This window comes from Balaenoptera borealis, assembly GCF_965194805.1.
Source record: "Balaenoptera borealis genome assembly, chromosome: 4".
NCBI classification, from domain to species: domain Eukaryota; kingdom Metazoa; phylum Chordata; class Mammalia; order Artiodactyla; family Balaenopteridae; genus Balaenoptera; species Balaenoptera borealis.
In genome coordinates this window covers 79644976-79662460 of record NC_138861.1, presented here as the reverse complement: position 1 = coordinate 79662460, position 17485 = coordinate 79644976, and the positions used below count along the sequence as shown (strand labels likewise).

At 38.6% G+C, this 17485-nt stretch overlaps 1 protein-coding gene across 1 annotated transcript in view; it reads right to left on the bottom strand.

The window, feature by feature from the left end:
* The window catches only part of CORIN (corin, serine peptidase), a 270732-nt gene that overhangs the window by 46390 nt on the left and 206857 nt on the right, over window positions 1-17485 (bottom strand). Inside the window, 2 exon segments of the mRNA XM_082390479.1 lie at window positions 16104-16233; window positions 17340-17450. Of these exon segments, the coding sequence (XP_082246605.1) occupies window positions 16104-16233; window positions 17340-17450 (241 nt within the window).

The following is a 17485-nucleotide window of genomic DNA, read 5'->3' as shown; positions in this document are numbered from 1 at the left end:
AGCGATAAAGATCCACACCGTTACAGCTATTTTAGTCATTCTCTCTGCTGACATGTATTTGAACTTTGTGATGTGTTGGAATTCTAACATATACGATGTAAAAGTTCCAAGACCTGAAAAACAAGAGCAACTTTAGGCAGGGATCAAAAGTAAAATTTATCTGCCTGGAGTATTTTTTCCTTCACTTTTCTTGCCCAAGGTATTCCTGCAATAAAGCAATACCTTAAAATAAATAATAAGTAAAGAGAATCAATGGCCATTTAGTGTCTGTTCAGACAGTATAAAATTGTAAGTGGAATTTTTTCAACATACTGCAGAATCTTTATGCACTAAAAATAAGGAAGGTCTCTAGAAAGTAGAGACAGGAGTTAGACGACATCATTTTGCTGTTTACCTATATTCTCACTCAAACTCCACCAGTACTTTCCTGTCAATGTCTCATTCAATCATCAAATAAATATGCTTGTACCCAAGATGTACCCAAGATTTAAAACCTTAGGTTTCAAAAGTGTTTGGGTTTTTATGTAAAATATCCTATTCCTCATGAAATAATTGGTTCACTTAGGCAATCCATATTTGAAGAAAATCTTTTGGATTTTTATCACCTGATGCTATTAAGGGTAGGAGAGGTAGAGGAATTCATTTTAGATAGGAGGAACGAGGGCTCCTTCTGAATCTGAGAGTAGGAGAGAAGGAAGCAGGTACTTAGTTGGATTTGGAGATGGGGAGAGAATTCAAGAGAATTCATCAGGAGAATTCAAATCAGACAATCAGACAGTCTTTTCTTTTCAAGTAGGAGGGGGGCTCCTCGAATGAAGGTGTGTGGGGGGGTGGCAGGGGTGCATAATGGTGAGGAAAGTGACGTGTATATGAAATTGTTCCCTGGTGGAAGTATTTGGAGAAACACATCAAAGATAACTTAAAAAGAATGGCAAGCAGTGCTGAGGATTCAAATGAACCTGGAAATCTTGAAGTTGTAGTAGCATCAAGTCTGTGAGCTTAGTGACTTTCTTTTTTTGATAATAGAATGCCAATTTTTTGTAAAAAGGGGGGGCACAGGAAGGGAAGAAAAGTTAGATTCAGCGGCATTGAAAGAAAAATTATCACTTCCCCTGGTTACCGATTATTTTAAAACTACTGTCATTACAGAATAGAAAATAAAAGAAACAAAATCCTCCCCAAATCCAGTTACTTTAAAAAGAATAAAACCCTCTAAAGAGAAGACTTGAGGATAGAATAAGAACCAAAGATTAAAAACAAAACAGAGTCCTTAATCATGGATGAATTCTAATCATTTGATTTAAAAACAAATGGCATAAACCCTGCCCATGCTTTAAGAAGCATCGCACAAGCTTTAATTTATTTAGAAACTTGAATGAACTGTTTTATATTTGAAGATGTCACAAAACCTACTGCAAAATGAGAATTCTTTCCTTCACCAAAAGGAGGCTCTGGCTTTTCAGTAATCCCAGAAGTGCTGTATGCAGAGGCACAGTGGGATGGAAAATACAAAAATCAGAGGCCACACACACCACTCATGGTGTTTCTCTTGATAGCTGCAACCTGAGAATTCCTTTCTGCAATAGAACAATCTGTGGCCTCCTAAATCCAGGCATTTTACCCGCAAAAAGCCAAAGGAAGATCGGCTTCAGATTTGTTATTTAATGAAATCATTCTTTAGGCAGATATTCACAGGGCAACAGGGACTTGCATGGGGACAAGTCAGCACAGGATTTGCACTGATGCTAAATAGGAAAATCATTGCAAAGGACGCTTTAGTCTTTCAACTCGCGAGGTCCCTTCAGTCACCTCAAGGGATATTTTTGCATTTCATTCATTAACCTCCAACAAGAAAGGCAATTTAGCCTGAATCTCTCAGTTACACCAAGTGGAAAATCTAAGAAATTCATCATCAACAAGAAGGCAGTATCATTACAAAAGTTAGTTTCCCATGAAATTCTTAAACCCCAGCATGCTTCTCTTGCACAAAAATAAATCTTGCAGCCCTAGAAATGTCATCTTATGGCCCATTAAAAAAATATCAGTGAATCCATATGTCGGCTTCTGCCATTATACAGAATCTGAGCATCTGTGTGATTTCAACTTTTACTTTTTTCTTTAAATTTTTAAAATCATGAAAGTAATACTTATACATGGAAAAAACCCAAACATTATACAATGAAAAAATATCCTTCCCATCCAAGATGTATAAAAACCATCACTGTAAATAGCATTTGAGTATTCTTGCCAAGCTTTTTCTGTAGTCCTTGTACATACACCCCTCTTTTTTTAGTCTATACACATTGTTCTGCGTGGTGTTGATGATGTTTTCATTTAATGATTTATCTTGGAAGTCTTTGCATAATAATAGCTATAGATAATAATAATGATATTATTATTATTAACTAATAACTATTTTCTGTAGGGCAAGCACTAAAAGATTAGTAACTTGTTTTATATTATTTAATCCTCTCAACAACTTTGTGAAGTATGCTTTATTATTATTCCCCATTTTGGAGATGAAAAAATTGAGGCAAAGCGAGAATAAGTAATTTTCCCAAGGTCACACAGCTCTGGTATTGAGTCTCTTTGGTCTGACATCAGAGTACCACTTCTAACACTATGAACACTACGCAGCCCTCCTCTATTAAGGGCACACACCATGTTCTTTCCATAGCTGCAAAGTGTTCCATTATATGGATGTACATTTACTTTACCAATCCACTATTGAGGCCGTTTCCAATTTCTGGCTATAACAAAAAAAGCAGCAGTTAATACTCTTAACCATTCACCTTTGCTTACATGCACACATGTGACTTGAGAATAAGTTCCTAGAAATAAAACTATTGAATCAAAATGTAAATTTTTTATTAACTTCCCCTTCAAAGAGTAATGTCAATTTACAAACTTATCAAGAGTAGGTTTGTCTATACTTTTAAATTTGTATAACTACGTACATAATGTAAGTCATGCTATTAAAACATATCTGGAACTTAACTGCTCAAATTCTGTTTAACAGTTGGTGATGCATTTGACTTATCTTTTTCCATATTATATCAAGAGACAAATCCTGTTGGGTAGAGAGCAAAAGAGCAAAAAAGCATCTTGCTAGTGATGAAGCATCAAAGTCACTGTATCCTAAGGGAGTCTGAGCAGGGAATACAGTCAGACCCAAATGCTTCTAGAGCAGCTATGAAATCATATACAGAGAAGGAAATTTAAGCAACAATCTACTCCAGTGTCCTCTTTTCACAGTGTGAGAAAACTAAGACATAGACCCATCCCAAACATTTGAGGGGCCCAGAGCGAGAGTATAAATGGAGGCCCATATGTCTACATATTTAGATATTATAAATCAAGTTAACAAGCTGTTAAAGAAAACATATTCTATCTTCCCATCTTGATCAACATATCTTTTAGGTTCAAATACAGAATTCTTGGACTCCTTGGAACAGTGGATTTCAAACTTTAGCATTCATTAGAATCAACTGGAGGACCAGTTACAACAAAGATTGTTGGCCCCATACCCAGATTTCCAGGTTTGATAAGTCTGAGATGGGGCCCCCAATTTGCCTATCTAACAAGATGCCAGGTGATACAGATGCTGTGGTCTGGGACCACACTTTGAAAACAGTTCACCGGGCTCCAGGTAGGCATACCTCTGGTGGGCAGACTCTTTGCCCCATGAGGTGAGGCACAGCTAAGGAGAAAGACCAGAGTGGTCCCTCTAAATCAGGGTTTCTCACCTTTGCCACTACTGACATTTTATGCCAGATAATTATTAGCTATGCAGGGCTGTCCTGGGCACTGCAGGATGTTCAGTATCACCCCTGGCTTCCACACACAAAATACTAGTATCACCACACCACTCCTGGACTGACAATCAAAAAGGTCTACAGGGGCTTCCCTGGTGGCGCAGTGGTTAAGAATCTGCCTGCCAATGCAGGGGACAGGGGTTCGAGCCCTGGTCTGGGAAGATCCCACATGCCGCGGAGCAACTAAGCCCGTGAGCCACAACTACTGAGCCTGCGCGTCCGGAGCCTGTGCTCCGCAACGGGAGAGGCCCCAGCAGTGAGAGGCCCGCGCACCGCGATGAAGAGTGGCCCCCGCTTGCCGCAACTGGAGAAAGCCCTTGCACAGAAACGAAGACCCAACACAGCCAAAAATAAATAAATAAATTAAAAAAAAAAAAAAAAAAAAAAGGTCTACAGACATTTCCTAAAGTCCCCTCGGGGCAAAGTCACCGCTGGTTGAGTTCTGGGGTCCAGGGCAAGGTCCCTCTGCTCTGGGTCTAAAAGCAGTACTGCACAAAGAAGCAAGAGAATTTTGCTCAAATCTGCTTCTTGAAATGTATGGCCATAAGACACATATAAAAAATGTATAATTCCCCCATACCCACTGAAATGAGAAAATAGAACATATCTAGAATTCTGAAACATCCTGATATTTTGAAAGGAAGTCTATATTTTAAGGCTTACGTGAACAATCAGATCTCTAGACAACTTGGCTTATTCTTATCCCACTTTCAGGTCACTTGGTGTTGAGTAACGAGGCATTTCATGCTTGTATTATAATTACGTAGGGGCTGCTTACCTAAAAAATGAAAGGCAGCACAAATCCCACAAAGCAAAGGGCTTCTTTACTTTTGTCAGCAAGACAGTAGTGCAGGACTTACCTAGACATGCCACACATGCCAGTGGAAGGACCAGGTCTATTCTATGGCATCTATTCCTCGGGAAAGTCATGAGTCTTCAACCTCAGTACTGATGGTTAGTCTTGAAATACAAATGTCTTGTGTAGTGGATACATTATTTGCAATTCTAAATATCCTCCTCAGAACTTGGAACCTTTCTGTTAAACATTTCGTATCTGATTTCAAAAATCTTATCTTAAACCTTGTCATGTTATTGCCTCTGTTTGGTTCCTATAGTTTAGACATGTTAATATTAAAAGCTAGTTAAATTATTTTGCCAGGTAGAAGGAAGACCTAGAAATATTAACAGAAAGGCATCATAGGTTGCAAATAAACACAAGTTAACATGACCATAGAATCGTTTGTCTGGTTAGATAGCTCAGCTTACACTTTATACAGCAAAACTCCCATCAATAGAAATGTTTCAAAGAAGAGCATAAAGTCTGAGTTTATTTTTCCAGTAAAATAAGTATTTAAAAATATTTTTTATTGTAATCTTAACTGAAAATATATAATCTTATTCATTTATCTACCTCAAAGGTAGAGTATAATAACTGTATTAGGCCATGATTTACAGGTACAAGTGACAAAAACTATCTCAAAGAAAAGAGAAGTTATAGATTATAAAATTAAATTATAGACTATTCATATTTCATAAAAAAATCAATGACATAATCCATTTCTAACATACAATAAATTGAAAACTGTAGCTATTAAATATATATTCTCATTCTCATATAAATTAGAAAATAAAACTAATAAAGCACTATTTAAAATAAACATTTCATTAAAGATATAAAAAAATTAATCAATCATAAAGTTAAAATGTCATTTGATCATTTACAAGATTTCAATCTTATACTGTAAAACAAACTCAATAAATGGTGTTAGGTTGTAAGTATATTTTTGAGCAATAAGTATATACCTCTTTCAGAATCTACAGTAGTCCAAGTATTTCCTTCTGGCTATTTTATATTCAAAAAAATATCCCATTTCTTTTTTGATAACTTGGAGGAAAACTTTGGGGACATTTTTTTTTTAATTTTTAAGAGACAGAGACAACATTGTCTTGAAAGAAACTTATTTAGTTGTTTAGAAAATGTTTCCTGCTTGTCTTTACCTTCTTTTAGTTCATCAGTGTAAAACTAAAGATTACCAGTTTCAATTACAATATGCCATTTTTTATTCCACTAGTTCAGAAAGTCTTGGAACCAAAGTAGAATTTATTTTTCTAACAGAAGCTTTGCTTCATCAATTGCTCTTTTCTTCCTCATCTTGATATTATAGGCATAGAGAAAGTGCACCTTTATTCAATTCAAACTTTTAAGGCAGAATATGACTCTCTGGGTACATTACGAAATAAAATAATTCAAACTTCAGGGCTTTAAAAAATATTCAGTTAATAGTATTACACCACCATCAACAACAAAAATCAGCATTTTAGTACCTAAAATAGTGCCCGAATATCTGACTATCAAAAAGTAGAAATGTAATCAATCACTAAAGGGATGTGGATGGTCTTCAGGATGGCTGGTGCCTAGGGACCAAGCACCTTCACGACTCTCCATCTCTCATCTCCACTTCCTTCAGTCGGAGGGAGGAGGACGAGGTGGGAGGGTGGTTTTAGTGACCTCCAAGTGACTTTTCCACAAAGCCAGGGGACAGGCTGCCTGCAGCTCTAAACTCAAATCCTTCATCTTTGTGACCAAAAAGGAAAGACGTCTTCTCTCCCCAGTACACTTAAAACAAATCTTATTGAAAAACTTTAAGCATCACAAAACCAGTCACTGTAGCCCAGGAGTGAGGTCCTTTGATTAGTCCAGCTTGGGTGAGGTATTACGTACCCCTCTACCAATCACTGAGGCCAAGAAAAGTGGGTCATGTACAAAGATGGCAGCCCCCTTTTGGATCCCAAGGATAGAATGGGAAGTGAAGCAAGTCCCCAAAATGAAGGGATGTAGGTCCCAAAGGAAAAGGAGGGAGGCTGGGGCTTCCCTGGTGGCGCAGTGGTTGAGAATCTGCCTGCCAATGCAGGGGACACGGGTTCGAGCCCTGGTCTGGGAAGATCCCACATGCTGCGGAGCAACTAGGCCTGTGAGCCACAACTACTGAGCCTGCGCGTCTGGGGCCTGTGCTCCGCAATAAGAGAGGCCACGACAGTGAGAGGCCCGCGCACCGCAATGAAGAGTGCCCCTGCTTGCCGCAACTAGAGAAAGCCCTAGCACAGAAACGAAGACCCAACATAGCAATCAATCAATAAATAAATCTAAAACAACATTTAAAAAAAAAAAAAGGAGGGAGGCAGAGAAGCAACACAATAAATGTCTGCTACAAGTGACTTTACTTGAAATTTTTTAGTTCAAAAGATTATTATGCCTCAGAGTCAAGATCTACATGTTCTTTTGTTAGCTTTTGGAAGATGTAGGAAGAGTACAAGATTGGGTAGATATTAGACTTATGTTCATGAATGACACAATGGGTTAATCAGTGAGTGTTCAGTGAACTCAGTTTACTCATTGCCAAAGGAATATCACCCTGGCAGAATTTAAACAAATGACACAGTCAGATGGACAAGGGTTAAAACTGATGATTAATAAGGTTAATAAGCTGGAATGGAAATGGAGACAACACACTGGTGTTATATCAGATGGAGTCCCTCCCTAAAGAAGTTTTAGTGAGAGGAACAAATTACAAACATGTGAAAAAATAATTTCTGCTACCAATAAGTGCTTGGAGGAGGCAGAGTAAGCAAATAGAGAGTACCCTGGTGAGTGTGAAAGCTGCTCTAACTAGGGTTGTCAAGGAAGACCTTTGTAATAGTTGATATACAAGCTTAGAGACATGAATGATGAGATGGAAGTGATCCTGTTAAGGTCTAGAGATCAGCCTTCCAAACAAAAGGAACTGTGAAGCCAAAGCTCCCGAGATGGGAATGAGTTTACAGCACTGGAATATCAGTAATAAGGTCAATGTGTCTAACATTTAGCGGACAAGTGGAGAGTGCTAGGAGATGGTGTCAGAGAGTGAGGCAGGGGCCAGATTATGCTTTATAGACCAGAGTAAGAAATTGGACTTTGATTCCAAACTGTAAAAATAAAATGAAAAGACCAGTGGAGTTGGCATTTAGATGATATCATTACTATCAGTCCTGTCTTGGGGGTAAAAAGCAAGCCAAATTGCAGTAGGTTTCAAAGAAAACATGAAGAAGTTAAGTCATCACCAGGAGTCTCTGGTGTAGTTCCAAACGGGGGATGCTGCCATATAAGGACTTCTAACAGAAATAACACAGGTCTTTCTGGTTAATTTCTGATGGATTCTCAAGTTGTAAATCATGTTCTTACTTACCTAGGACCCATTCATATTCCTGCCAATGGCAATGCACTATGATGACTAGAGAATCTGATGCCCCCAAAGACTTTACAGAGATTGATTCTTCCTCATTCCAGGACCATCTTGCTCACAATTAGTCCTGATATTTTTGGTGGAAAGGTGTGTTTTGACAATTCTGGAGAACTCATGGAAACCATCTTTGATTTTATAAATCCTGATTTGAATCTATTTTTTAATTGTGAACATTTTTATCACAAAATGGAATGTAAGAGAGTAAAAAAAATGTGCTTAATCCAGGATCTAGCATAGTTTTATTCCAGTTAATAACGGTGAATTTCCCTACACCACTGAGAAGTTTCCATTTACTTTCATAAATTATTCATTAACCCAACTGACACAGTTTGAGATTCAGTTTGCTAACAAATGATCCGAATTCTTGGCAGAGCTTGCTGGTGGTGATCATGTGGAAATGCTCTTAGGACAACTGGTAGACTCACCTTGCTCTTGCTTATGAAAAGCCTCATACCTAGTGGTCTCATGAAAGACCTTAAAAAATATTTCCTCTTCGTTTAGGATGTAGCACTTTTTCAGGAAAATTATTCTTCTTCCTTACCTCAGAACAGCATGTTCCAGAGAATTCTACACTCACACATTGGACTTTATGATTTTCTTCTCATCCAGGCACTCATTTAACTAGCAGCTTCTTGGGAATGTGTTAAGAAGTTAATTTCCCATGCCCAAAACCACATGTCTGCCAGAGAAGCTACGAAGCTGCATGTGAAAGAAAATAACACTTCGTGGATTTGCTTCAGCTGACATCTACTTAGAATACGACAAGCATGTACTTATTACTATATGACTTTTCAAAAAGTGAAAAACACTTAGATCATGGTCCTGCATGATGAATTTCCACCACCACCACCTCCTCACTGCTATCCACTTAAAAATCCTACAACAATAAGATCACAAGGTGATACTAAGATCTGCCAAAAAACACCTATATAAAGCAATACTAAATGGGGTTTACATTTAAGAAGCTGGTTGGCCACATCAGTCATGGCATTTTTACTGAAGAACTGGGTGCCAGAGGGGATCTACTCCTAGTACCCAAGAGATCTCTTGCACTTGCTTGGACTTACATCCTAGCTCTGTATTTTTCTGCGACTTAGCAAAGTTCCTTGGCCTCTCTAATCCTCAGTTTCCTCGTACATAAAGTAGAAATAACAATACTACTTGTCTTATAGGATTACAATGTGGATAAACTGAGATAATACTTATCAAGTACTCAGAACAGCCTGGCACATAATTAAGGTTGGCCATTATTATTCTGTGTAACCTATTCTGGGAAATAAATGAAGAATCAAAAAATATATACGGGGCTTCCCTGGTGGCGCAGTAGTTGAGAATCTGCCTGCCAATTCAGAGGACACGGGCTCGAGCCCTGGTCTGGGAGGATCCCACATGCCGCGGAGCAACTGGGCCCATGAGCCACAATTACTGAGCCTGCGCGTCTGGAGCCTGTGCTCCGCAACAAGAGAGGCCGCGATGGTGAGAGGCCCGCGCACCGCGATGAAGAGTGGCCCCCGCTTGCCACAATTAGAGAAAGCCCTCACACAGAAATGAAGACCCAACACAGCCATAAATAAATTAATAAAAAAAAAATCTATATATATATATATACAAATGATATACAGCATTGTAGAATTAAGAGGGATATCGTGTAGTACTGATTTTTTAAGTACCACAGGAAATTCAGGGGCAAAAGAGGTCAAGGAGATGAGAAAGTCTTCACAGAAGTCATGAGGCTTGAGTGAGGCGCTGAAGAATCTGGATAGGGAATGTAAAAACAATGCATCTATGGACAGAGAGGCAGACGCAGGAAGGAATGTGTCTACAGAGCACAGATAAAAGACCAGACAGTACAGAAAGAGAGGCGGAGCATGTACAAGGATATGAAGTTGAAGAAAGACGAGCTAGTTTACGGTGGGCCTGCCAGTTGGGAAACTTATTTGGTTAAAAAAAAAAATGTCAAATGAAAAAAGACCTTTGACAGAAAATGATTTATTTCTGCCTTAGTCCATTCAGGCCTCTATAACAAATTACCATAGACTGGGTGGCTTATTAACAACAGGGATTTATTTCCCATAGTTCCAGAGGCTGGAAGTCCAAGGTCAAGGTAATAGCAGATTTGGTGTCTGGTGAAGGCCCATTTCCTCAGTCACAGACAGCCATCTTCTTGCTATGTCATCACATGATGAAAGGGGAGAGGAAACTCTGTGCGGTCTCTTGTATAAGTTACTAATCCCATTCTTGAGGGCTCCATTCTCATGTCCCAATCACCTCTTAAAGTCCCCGCTGCTTAATGCCTTCACACTGGGGGTTAGGATTTCACATGTGAATTTGGGGGGGGACATGAACACTCAGTCTACAGCAATCAAACATGATGTTTGTATTACAGCAGGTAGGGCTCTATTAGAAATTCAGTCATGGGATAGTGAGAGCTTTTAGGGAAATGGAGGGACCAAAGATCTCCTAACCCTATTTCCTTCACCAGTCACTGCTCATCCTTCTTTGCTTCTCTTTTTGTCAAAATTTCCCCAAATAGTTCTACACTTACTGTCTTTTCTCTCTTCCTACTATCACTTAGGCGTTTGCCCCCTCACTCTATTGAAACTGCTCACGTCAATGACATGCATGTTGCTGAAACCAACAGTCATTTTCAGTCCTCATTTTACTTCTCAGCAGCATTTGATAGAATTGACCCTCACTTCTTCCTTTATATGCTTTCTTCAATTGTCTTTCAGGATACCACATACTCCTACTGCACTAGTTGTTCTTTTTCATCTCCTTTGGCTTGCTGCTTCTCTTCTCTGATCCCCTTAATGTTAGGGCTCAGTCCTTGATCTTCTTATCTTCTCTCTCTATATTCCCTCTCTTGGTCACCCAGATCAAAAAATGAACAATATCATTTTTGAATACACTGAATGCAGACCATCAAAAATATGAACAAGAACAAGTGTTGGTGAGGAGATGGAGAAACTGGAACTCTCATGCATTGCTGGTAGTGTATAAAGTGGTGTGGCCTCTTTGGAAAACAGTTTGGTAGTCATTCAAAAAGTTAAACATAGAGTTACGACTTGACCCAGTCATTCTAATCTTAAGTATACACCCAAGAGAAATGAAAACATATGTTCACACAAAAACTTGTACATGAATATTCATAGCAGCATTATTCATAAGAGCTAAAAAGTGGAAACAACCAAAATGGCCATCAAATGATGAATGGATAATCAAAATATGGCTCTATCTACACAATAGAATATTATTCAGCCATAAACAGGAATGGCGTACTGATACATAGTACAACATGGATGAACCTTAAAAGCATTTTACTAAGGGAAAGAAGTCAGACAAAAAATATTTTGCATGATTCTATACGTGAAACGTGCACAGTAGGCAAATCTATAGATACAGAAAGTAAATTAGTATTTTTTAGGGGCTGAAGGGAAGGAGAAATGGAGAGTGACTGCTAATGAGCATGGGGTTTCTTTTATGAGTGATGAAAATGTTCTGGAATTAGACAGTGATGATGATTACAACTATTTTGTGACGATACTAAAAACAACTGAATTGTACACTTTTAAACAGTGAATTTTATGGTATCTGAATTATATCTTAATTTTTAAAAAAACAACTACAAGGTTTTGAACTTCCTTTCCATGGTTTACATATACAGGACCAGCAACCTGGGCTAGACTGACTACTACAGAGGACTGAATCTGTCTCTGAGCATCATGGAAGTCAATCAATAAGGAAACCATCCTGGATTAAATAGTTCTTACATGACAAATGAAATGTGAAGTTAGAAAATTTGTCCTGGGAGTACATGTTTGGAAAAATTACAATGTAAATCCTTATATCAGGGACTATTACGTAATATAATAGATACTGTCTTTGTGGTTTTGCCCAAGACACAGAAACATTCTTTGGAAGGATGTTTCTTCTGTTGACAAACTCTAAAAGATTAGGGCACAAAATAAAATTGGAACTAACTCTACAAAGGAATTTTTGCCAAAATAGTACAGCCTATTTCCAGATGATCTAACTTTTATAGAGATAAGCTTAAGAGGCCAAGAGACGCAGAGAATCACATTCCCTTAGACCAACTTCCTCAAATACCAGATGTCTCAACTGAGCATTTGGCAAGTATTAGAGGGCAGTCTAAATTCTGATTTGTACTGTTGATTAAATAAATGTCCATATGTTTCTGATACTGGACACGCAGGTAGCAAAGTCAATATACTGTCATGAGAATTTAGGGGCTTGATTTATACCCTTGTCTAATCAAATAGTCATCATACTTCCAGCTGGGGTGAACTCTAGAGATACCTGCAGATGGGGGTAAAATGTTTTCAGATTCAGAAGAGAACTCTGAATCCTCTCATTTGGACAAGCACTTAGTTGAGAGCCTAGCATTTCTGCTGTTAGACATGGAAAGCATGATTTAGGTCTGAAAAACTCTAAGTGCAGGTGTTTTTAATCAACTGCTTCTATCATGAAAGCATCTCCGTAGAATCCCTGCAAAACACGTAATTTGGTGTAGATCTGCATTTTAAACAAACTAGCTCCAAAATATACCCCCTGAAGTAGCTGAGTGATCTATCTGGAGTTAAGGTATGTTCGTTTTGGATACAATACTACAGTGCTTTTCTCTTAAATGTTTACTGAATGAACGAATGAATGAATGATTTAAAGAATTTATATTAGAGTATCAAGATAATATGTCTTCCCCGCCACGTGGGGAAGCTCTTTGATGATGTTATTCACCTGTGCATCCTCCACACGGCGCCTACTCCCGTACAAGCCCCACAAGCTGATGCTCAAAAAACAAGGAGGAAGATACTGAATAGAACTAGTTGGGGTTGTTTTTTCAACTTCAAGTTTTGGATGCAGAGTATGTTTGACAGTATCAAGGCAGGCCCATGGAGTGGACACTCCACCCCAGAAGCTAAAAGAGGACAACTCATCCCTCTCCCCTCCCTCTGGCAGCTGGAGGGTAGGTCAATGTCTAGTCATGGCCAAAGAGACCCTCCTATTAGGGACTTTGAATGTGGAAGAAATGACTCAAAGGTGCAGGGTTACTTAGAGTTAATTTGAAGCACCAGCGGCAGAACTGTGAGTCGGCAGCACAGCAACTGGTCTCCAGGGACAGTGGTGACAGCAGCTTCCTAAGCATCCCATTGCCACAGCAGGAATTTGGCCTCGTCTTGCCCATTTTCTGTGTTCCTGCCCCAGCCTGGTTCTCCAGATTTCTGTCAATTCATGAGCCACCCACATAAACAGAAGAGTAAACTTGCAGGCAATCCAAAACTACAAAAACACTAAGGTTACCTTTTGTACTCATTTACTTCGAAGGTGAATCACTTCTTACCCATTAACTTAGTCAAATAACAGTTATGGTTTTCCAACCATACTGCTCTCTCAAATTTTCCTAGCCCTCCTATGAAATAAAGTTATCTTTAAAAAATCTAAACATCTATTCTAGATTTTAAATATCTAAGATATTGCAATGACATTTTCCCACTATGTTAAGGAAATGGAGCAAAGAGATTTTTTAAAAAAATCCAATATGCACACAGTAGCCAAAGGCAGAGACCACTGAAATGGAGGAATTCATCAATGGATGAATAGATTTAAAAATATGGTGTATCCACACAATAGAATATTATTCAGCCATAAGCAGAAATAAAGTACTGATACATGGATGCATGAAAACATTATGCTTAGTGAACTAAGTCAGATAATGGTGATGGTTGCACAACATTATGAATATACTAAATGCCACTGAATTGTACACTTTAAAATGGTTAAAATGGTGAGTTTTATGTCATGCATTTTACCACAATAAAAAATTTAAGTCCAAAATTTAAAAAATTAGAAGAAATATAAAGTAGAATATTTTAAACATGATTCATTCCATTTGCAACAGAACAAGGTGGCTTGTCAAAAGAATTTTCTGGTTATAAAACCTTTGTAGTTCCGACGCTCCCTCAGAACTCTCAGTGGAGTTATCTGTCATTACATAATCAAGTTTTCTTATTAAGAAATAACCTTGTTGGGAATGTAAATTGATACAGCCACTATGGAGAACAGTATGGAGGTTCCTTAAAAAACTAAAAATAGAACTACCATATGACCCAGCAATCCCACTACTGGGCATATACCCTGAGAAAACAATAATTCAAAAAGAGTCATGTACCACAATGTTCATTGCAGCTCTATTTACAATAGCCAGGACATGGAAGCAACCTAAGTGTCCATCGACAGATGAATGGATAAAGAAGATGTGGCACATATATACAATGGAATATTACTCAGCCATAAAAAGAAACGAAATTGAGTTATTTGTAGTGAGGTGGATGGACCTAGAGACTGTCATACAGAGTGAAGTAAGTCAGAAAGAGAAAAACAAATACCATATACTAACATACATATATGGAATCTTAAAAAAAAAAAAAGTGGTTCTGATGAACCTAGGGGCAGGACAGGAATAAAGACACAGACATAGAGAATGGACTTGAGGAGGGGGACATGGGGAGGGGGAAGGGTAAGCTAGGACAAAGTGAGAGAGTTGCATGGACACATATACACTACCAAATGTAAAATAGATAGCTAGTGGGAAGCAGCCGCATAGCACAGGGAGATCAGCTTGGTGCTTTGTGACCACCTAGAGGGGTGGGATAGGGAGGGTGGGAGGGAGACGCAAGAGGGAGGAGATATGGGGATATAGTACACATATAGCTGATTCACTTCGTTATACAGCAGAAACTAACACACCATTGTAAAGCAATTATAGTCCAATAAAGATGTTAAAAAATATATAATAAATAAAAAAAGAGTGAGATGCAAAAAAAAAAAAAAAGAAAGAAAGAACCTTGTATCTGGTGAGAGGAAAGCAAAGCTCCTTCAAAAAGCTTTTACTCTATCTCTGATCACAGTCATATCCCCTTTCATTTAAACACAATAAGGAAGTGGCGAAAATAAAGTACAATTTAATCGATCTTGGCAAATATAATTTTTCCACTGTGGCAAAGTTTAAAACTCTCTTATTATATCATTAGTTACTCAATTTTCCAAAGATGTGGGACTTTACATGGGAAAAATGGACTGAAGAGGCTGGTATTTACGTAATTCTTCGAACTGGGATAACAAAAATGTGCTGCCAGTTGCTTTCCCATAATTGGATGGCTCATTATTGTAAAATTATTTCAGGTTTGCTCAGTGGAATCCTGGGAAGTGACATTTACTCAACTTTTTATTCTAGAATTTTATAAATCCTTTATCTTTTATTTCCATCATTTCTATATTTCCCCCAAATCTCACATCCATCATTGGTAAAAGAAAAAAAAAATATGTGTGTGTTTATATGTATAAACACACACACACACACTCACATATATTTCTAAGACCTTTCAATTATTGTTTTCCAACCCCGATAGAACTAGAAAAGAAAACCCTGCACCAACGATCCAACTTTAAAAGTACTGATTTCAGTGTGTTTGTATCAAAGCCAGAGTGAGTGGCTTTTCATTCTAAGAAGCAAAAATGGTGAACTCTTTCCTAATTTACATTTCCTACATTACACAGGGTAAATTGAAATACCAGCAACTTCGAGTTCTATTTCTCAACTTATTAAAAAGATTTGTGTTGCTTAAAAAGGAATTTTCAATAACCTCTTGGGGGGGGGGCGGGAATCGCAAGATTTTCCCATCCAGTTTCCTCAGAGGAAACCATCTTAATGCTTTTATAAGTAATAAAAGCATTTCATTTCAGAAGTCCTTAAAATACAATGACTTCATTTACTTTTAGAGGCTTTATCAAAGTAGGTTTTCAGAAACCCGCACTCTTGAGAGCAGGTGCCTGTAATCAAAAACAGTCCTCTCACCTGATCCATTTCCCGTGCTTCGGAGGGCTAGGTTTGAGAGCACGAACTCACTCTGCATTCATAAGGAAGATATTATTGCCAAGTTCCGTGAAGCCCTCTGAGAAATTCATCAGGGCTACAAACTACTGACCTTACCCTAAACCCATCTGCTTGCAGGCCAGCTGACTCAACGTCTCCTGCCAGCCATCCGCACACACGTGGTGTTCCACGGCAGATCTGTGAGCGGTCAGGAATGACGAGGAGTTCACATTTGCAGAGAGGGTCACTGAGGGGAAAAAAAGGGGGGGGGGAACCCTAATTTAAAACATTTCTTCTCATGACACCAAATGATAACATGCTTTTGCTTTACTTGCAGACATTCATTTTTATTTCTTTTAGCTAAGAACCATTTGGTGAGTTCTTACCCTGTGCCAATCACTGATTGCCGTGGGGGGGGGGGGATGGAAAAATGAATTAGATGTGTTCTCTGCCCTCCAAGAACTAGAGGCTCTGGTGAAAGAGACAGGCAGTTCTTAACTTTTCATTATGAGTTACAAGACGGCCACAGGCAGATCTCATTCCCATGAGTTTACCCAAGGACTTGCATAATTAGAAGGAGCTAGTTGTAACTTCATTCAAATCGTTTCCTTTCAAGAAAGCCTGTGAGAATGCAAGTGTGTGAGAAGGATGTTAATTTTGGATTAATTTGGCATATGCACTAATTCCTCTTTTATCAAAGAGCATCCTCTGTACTTCATACACCATAGATTGTTTGTGGAAACACTGCACAATTAATGACAATATACATCATAACCGTGATTTGGCCAGATGATGCAAAGGACTGAAATAAGAGCCAAGGGAATGGAAAGAGGGATGAGCGTGGGACGATAGAATGAATCAAACTCAAGATTATAAACTGCAACACTGGGATACTGGTGAGAGATGCCTTTAAGTCCTGTCCATGTAAGAGAGTAGACAGAAGTCTCATCTGGATCTGGCGCGAGAGTGCAGGCAAGATGGAAGAGCCACCTCAGTATCCTTTTCCAGGAGGTGTCAATGATACAAAATGACTGACTATTGATCATTTATTATGGGTGATAATAAAGAGTTTTTTAAAAATTATATTCAAATGAAAAGTTATATCGTCAAAACAATTTGAACCCCAATATTTTCACATATAAGATAGACATTTCAAATAAAGAAGTAACTTGTGGGGAAGTGTTCTGTGAGTTGGAAATATCACGTACAAATCACCACTGGCAGCTTTTATAATAGTAAAGCAGAATAGATGAGCTTAGTTAGTAAGATCTGTGAAGCCAGTTAGGATTCGTTTAGCTTAAAGGGCTGCCAGGCATCAGAGCACAGAGCAGATGGCAGAAACAAGTGGCTCACCACAGTCCCATTCGTCGGAACTGTCTACGCAGTCAGCTTCGCCGTCACACCACCGGTCACGTGACACACACTCGTGGTTTGCACATTCTAGCTCATCATCTTGGCAAAACGCTGGCAAGGGAACAAGAAGGGAGGAGACAAACATT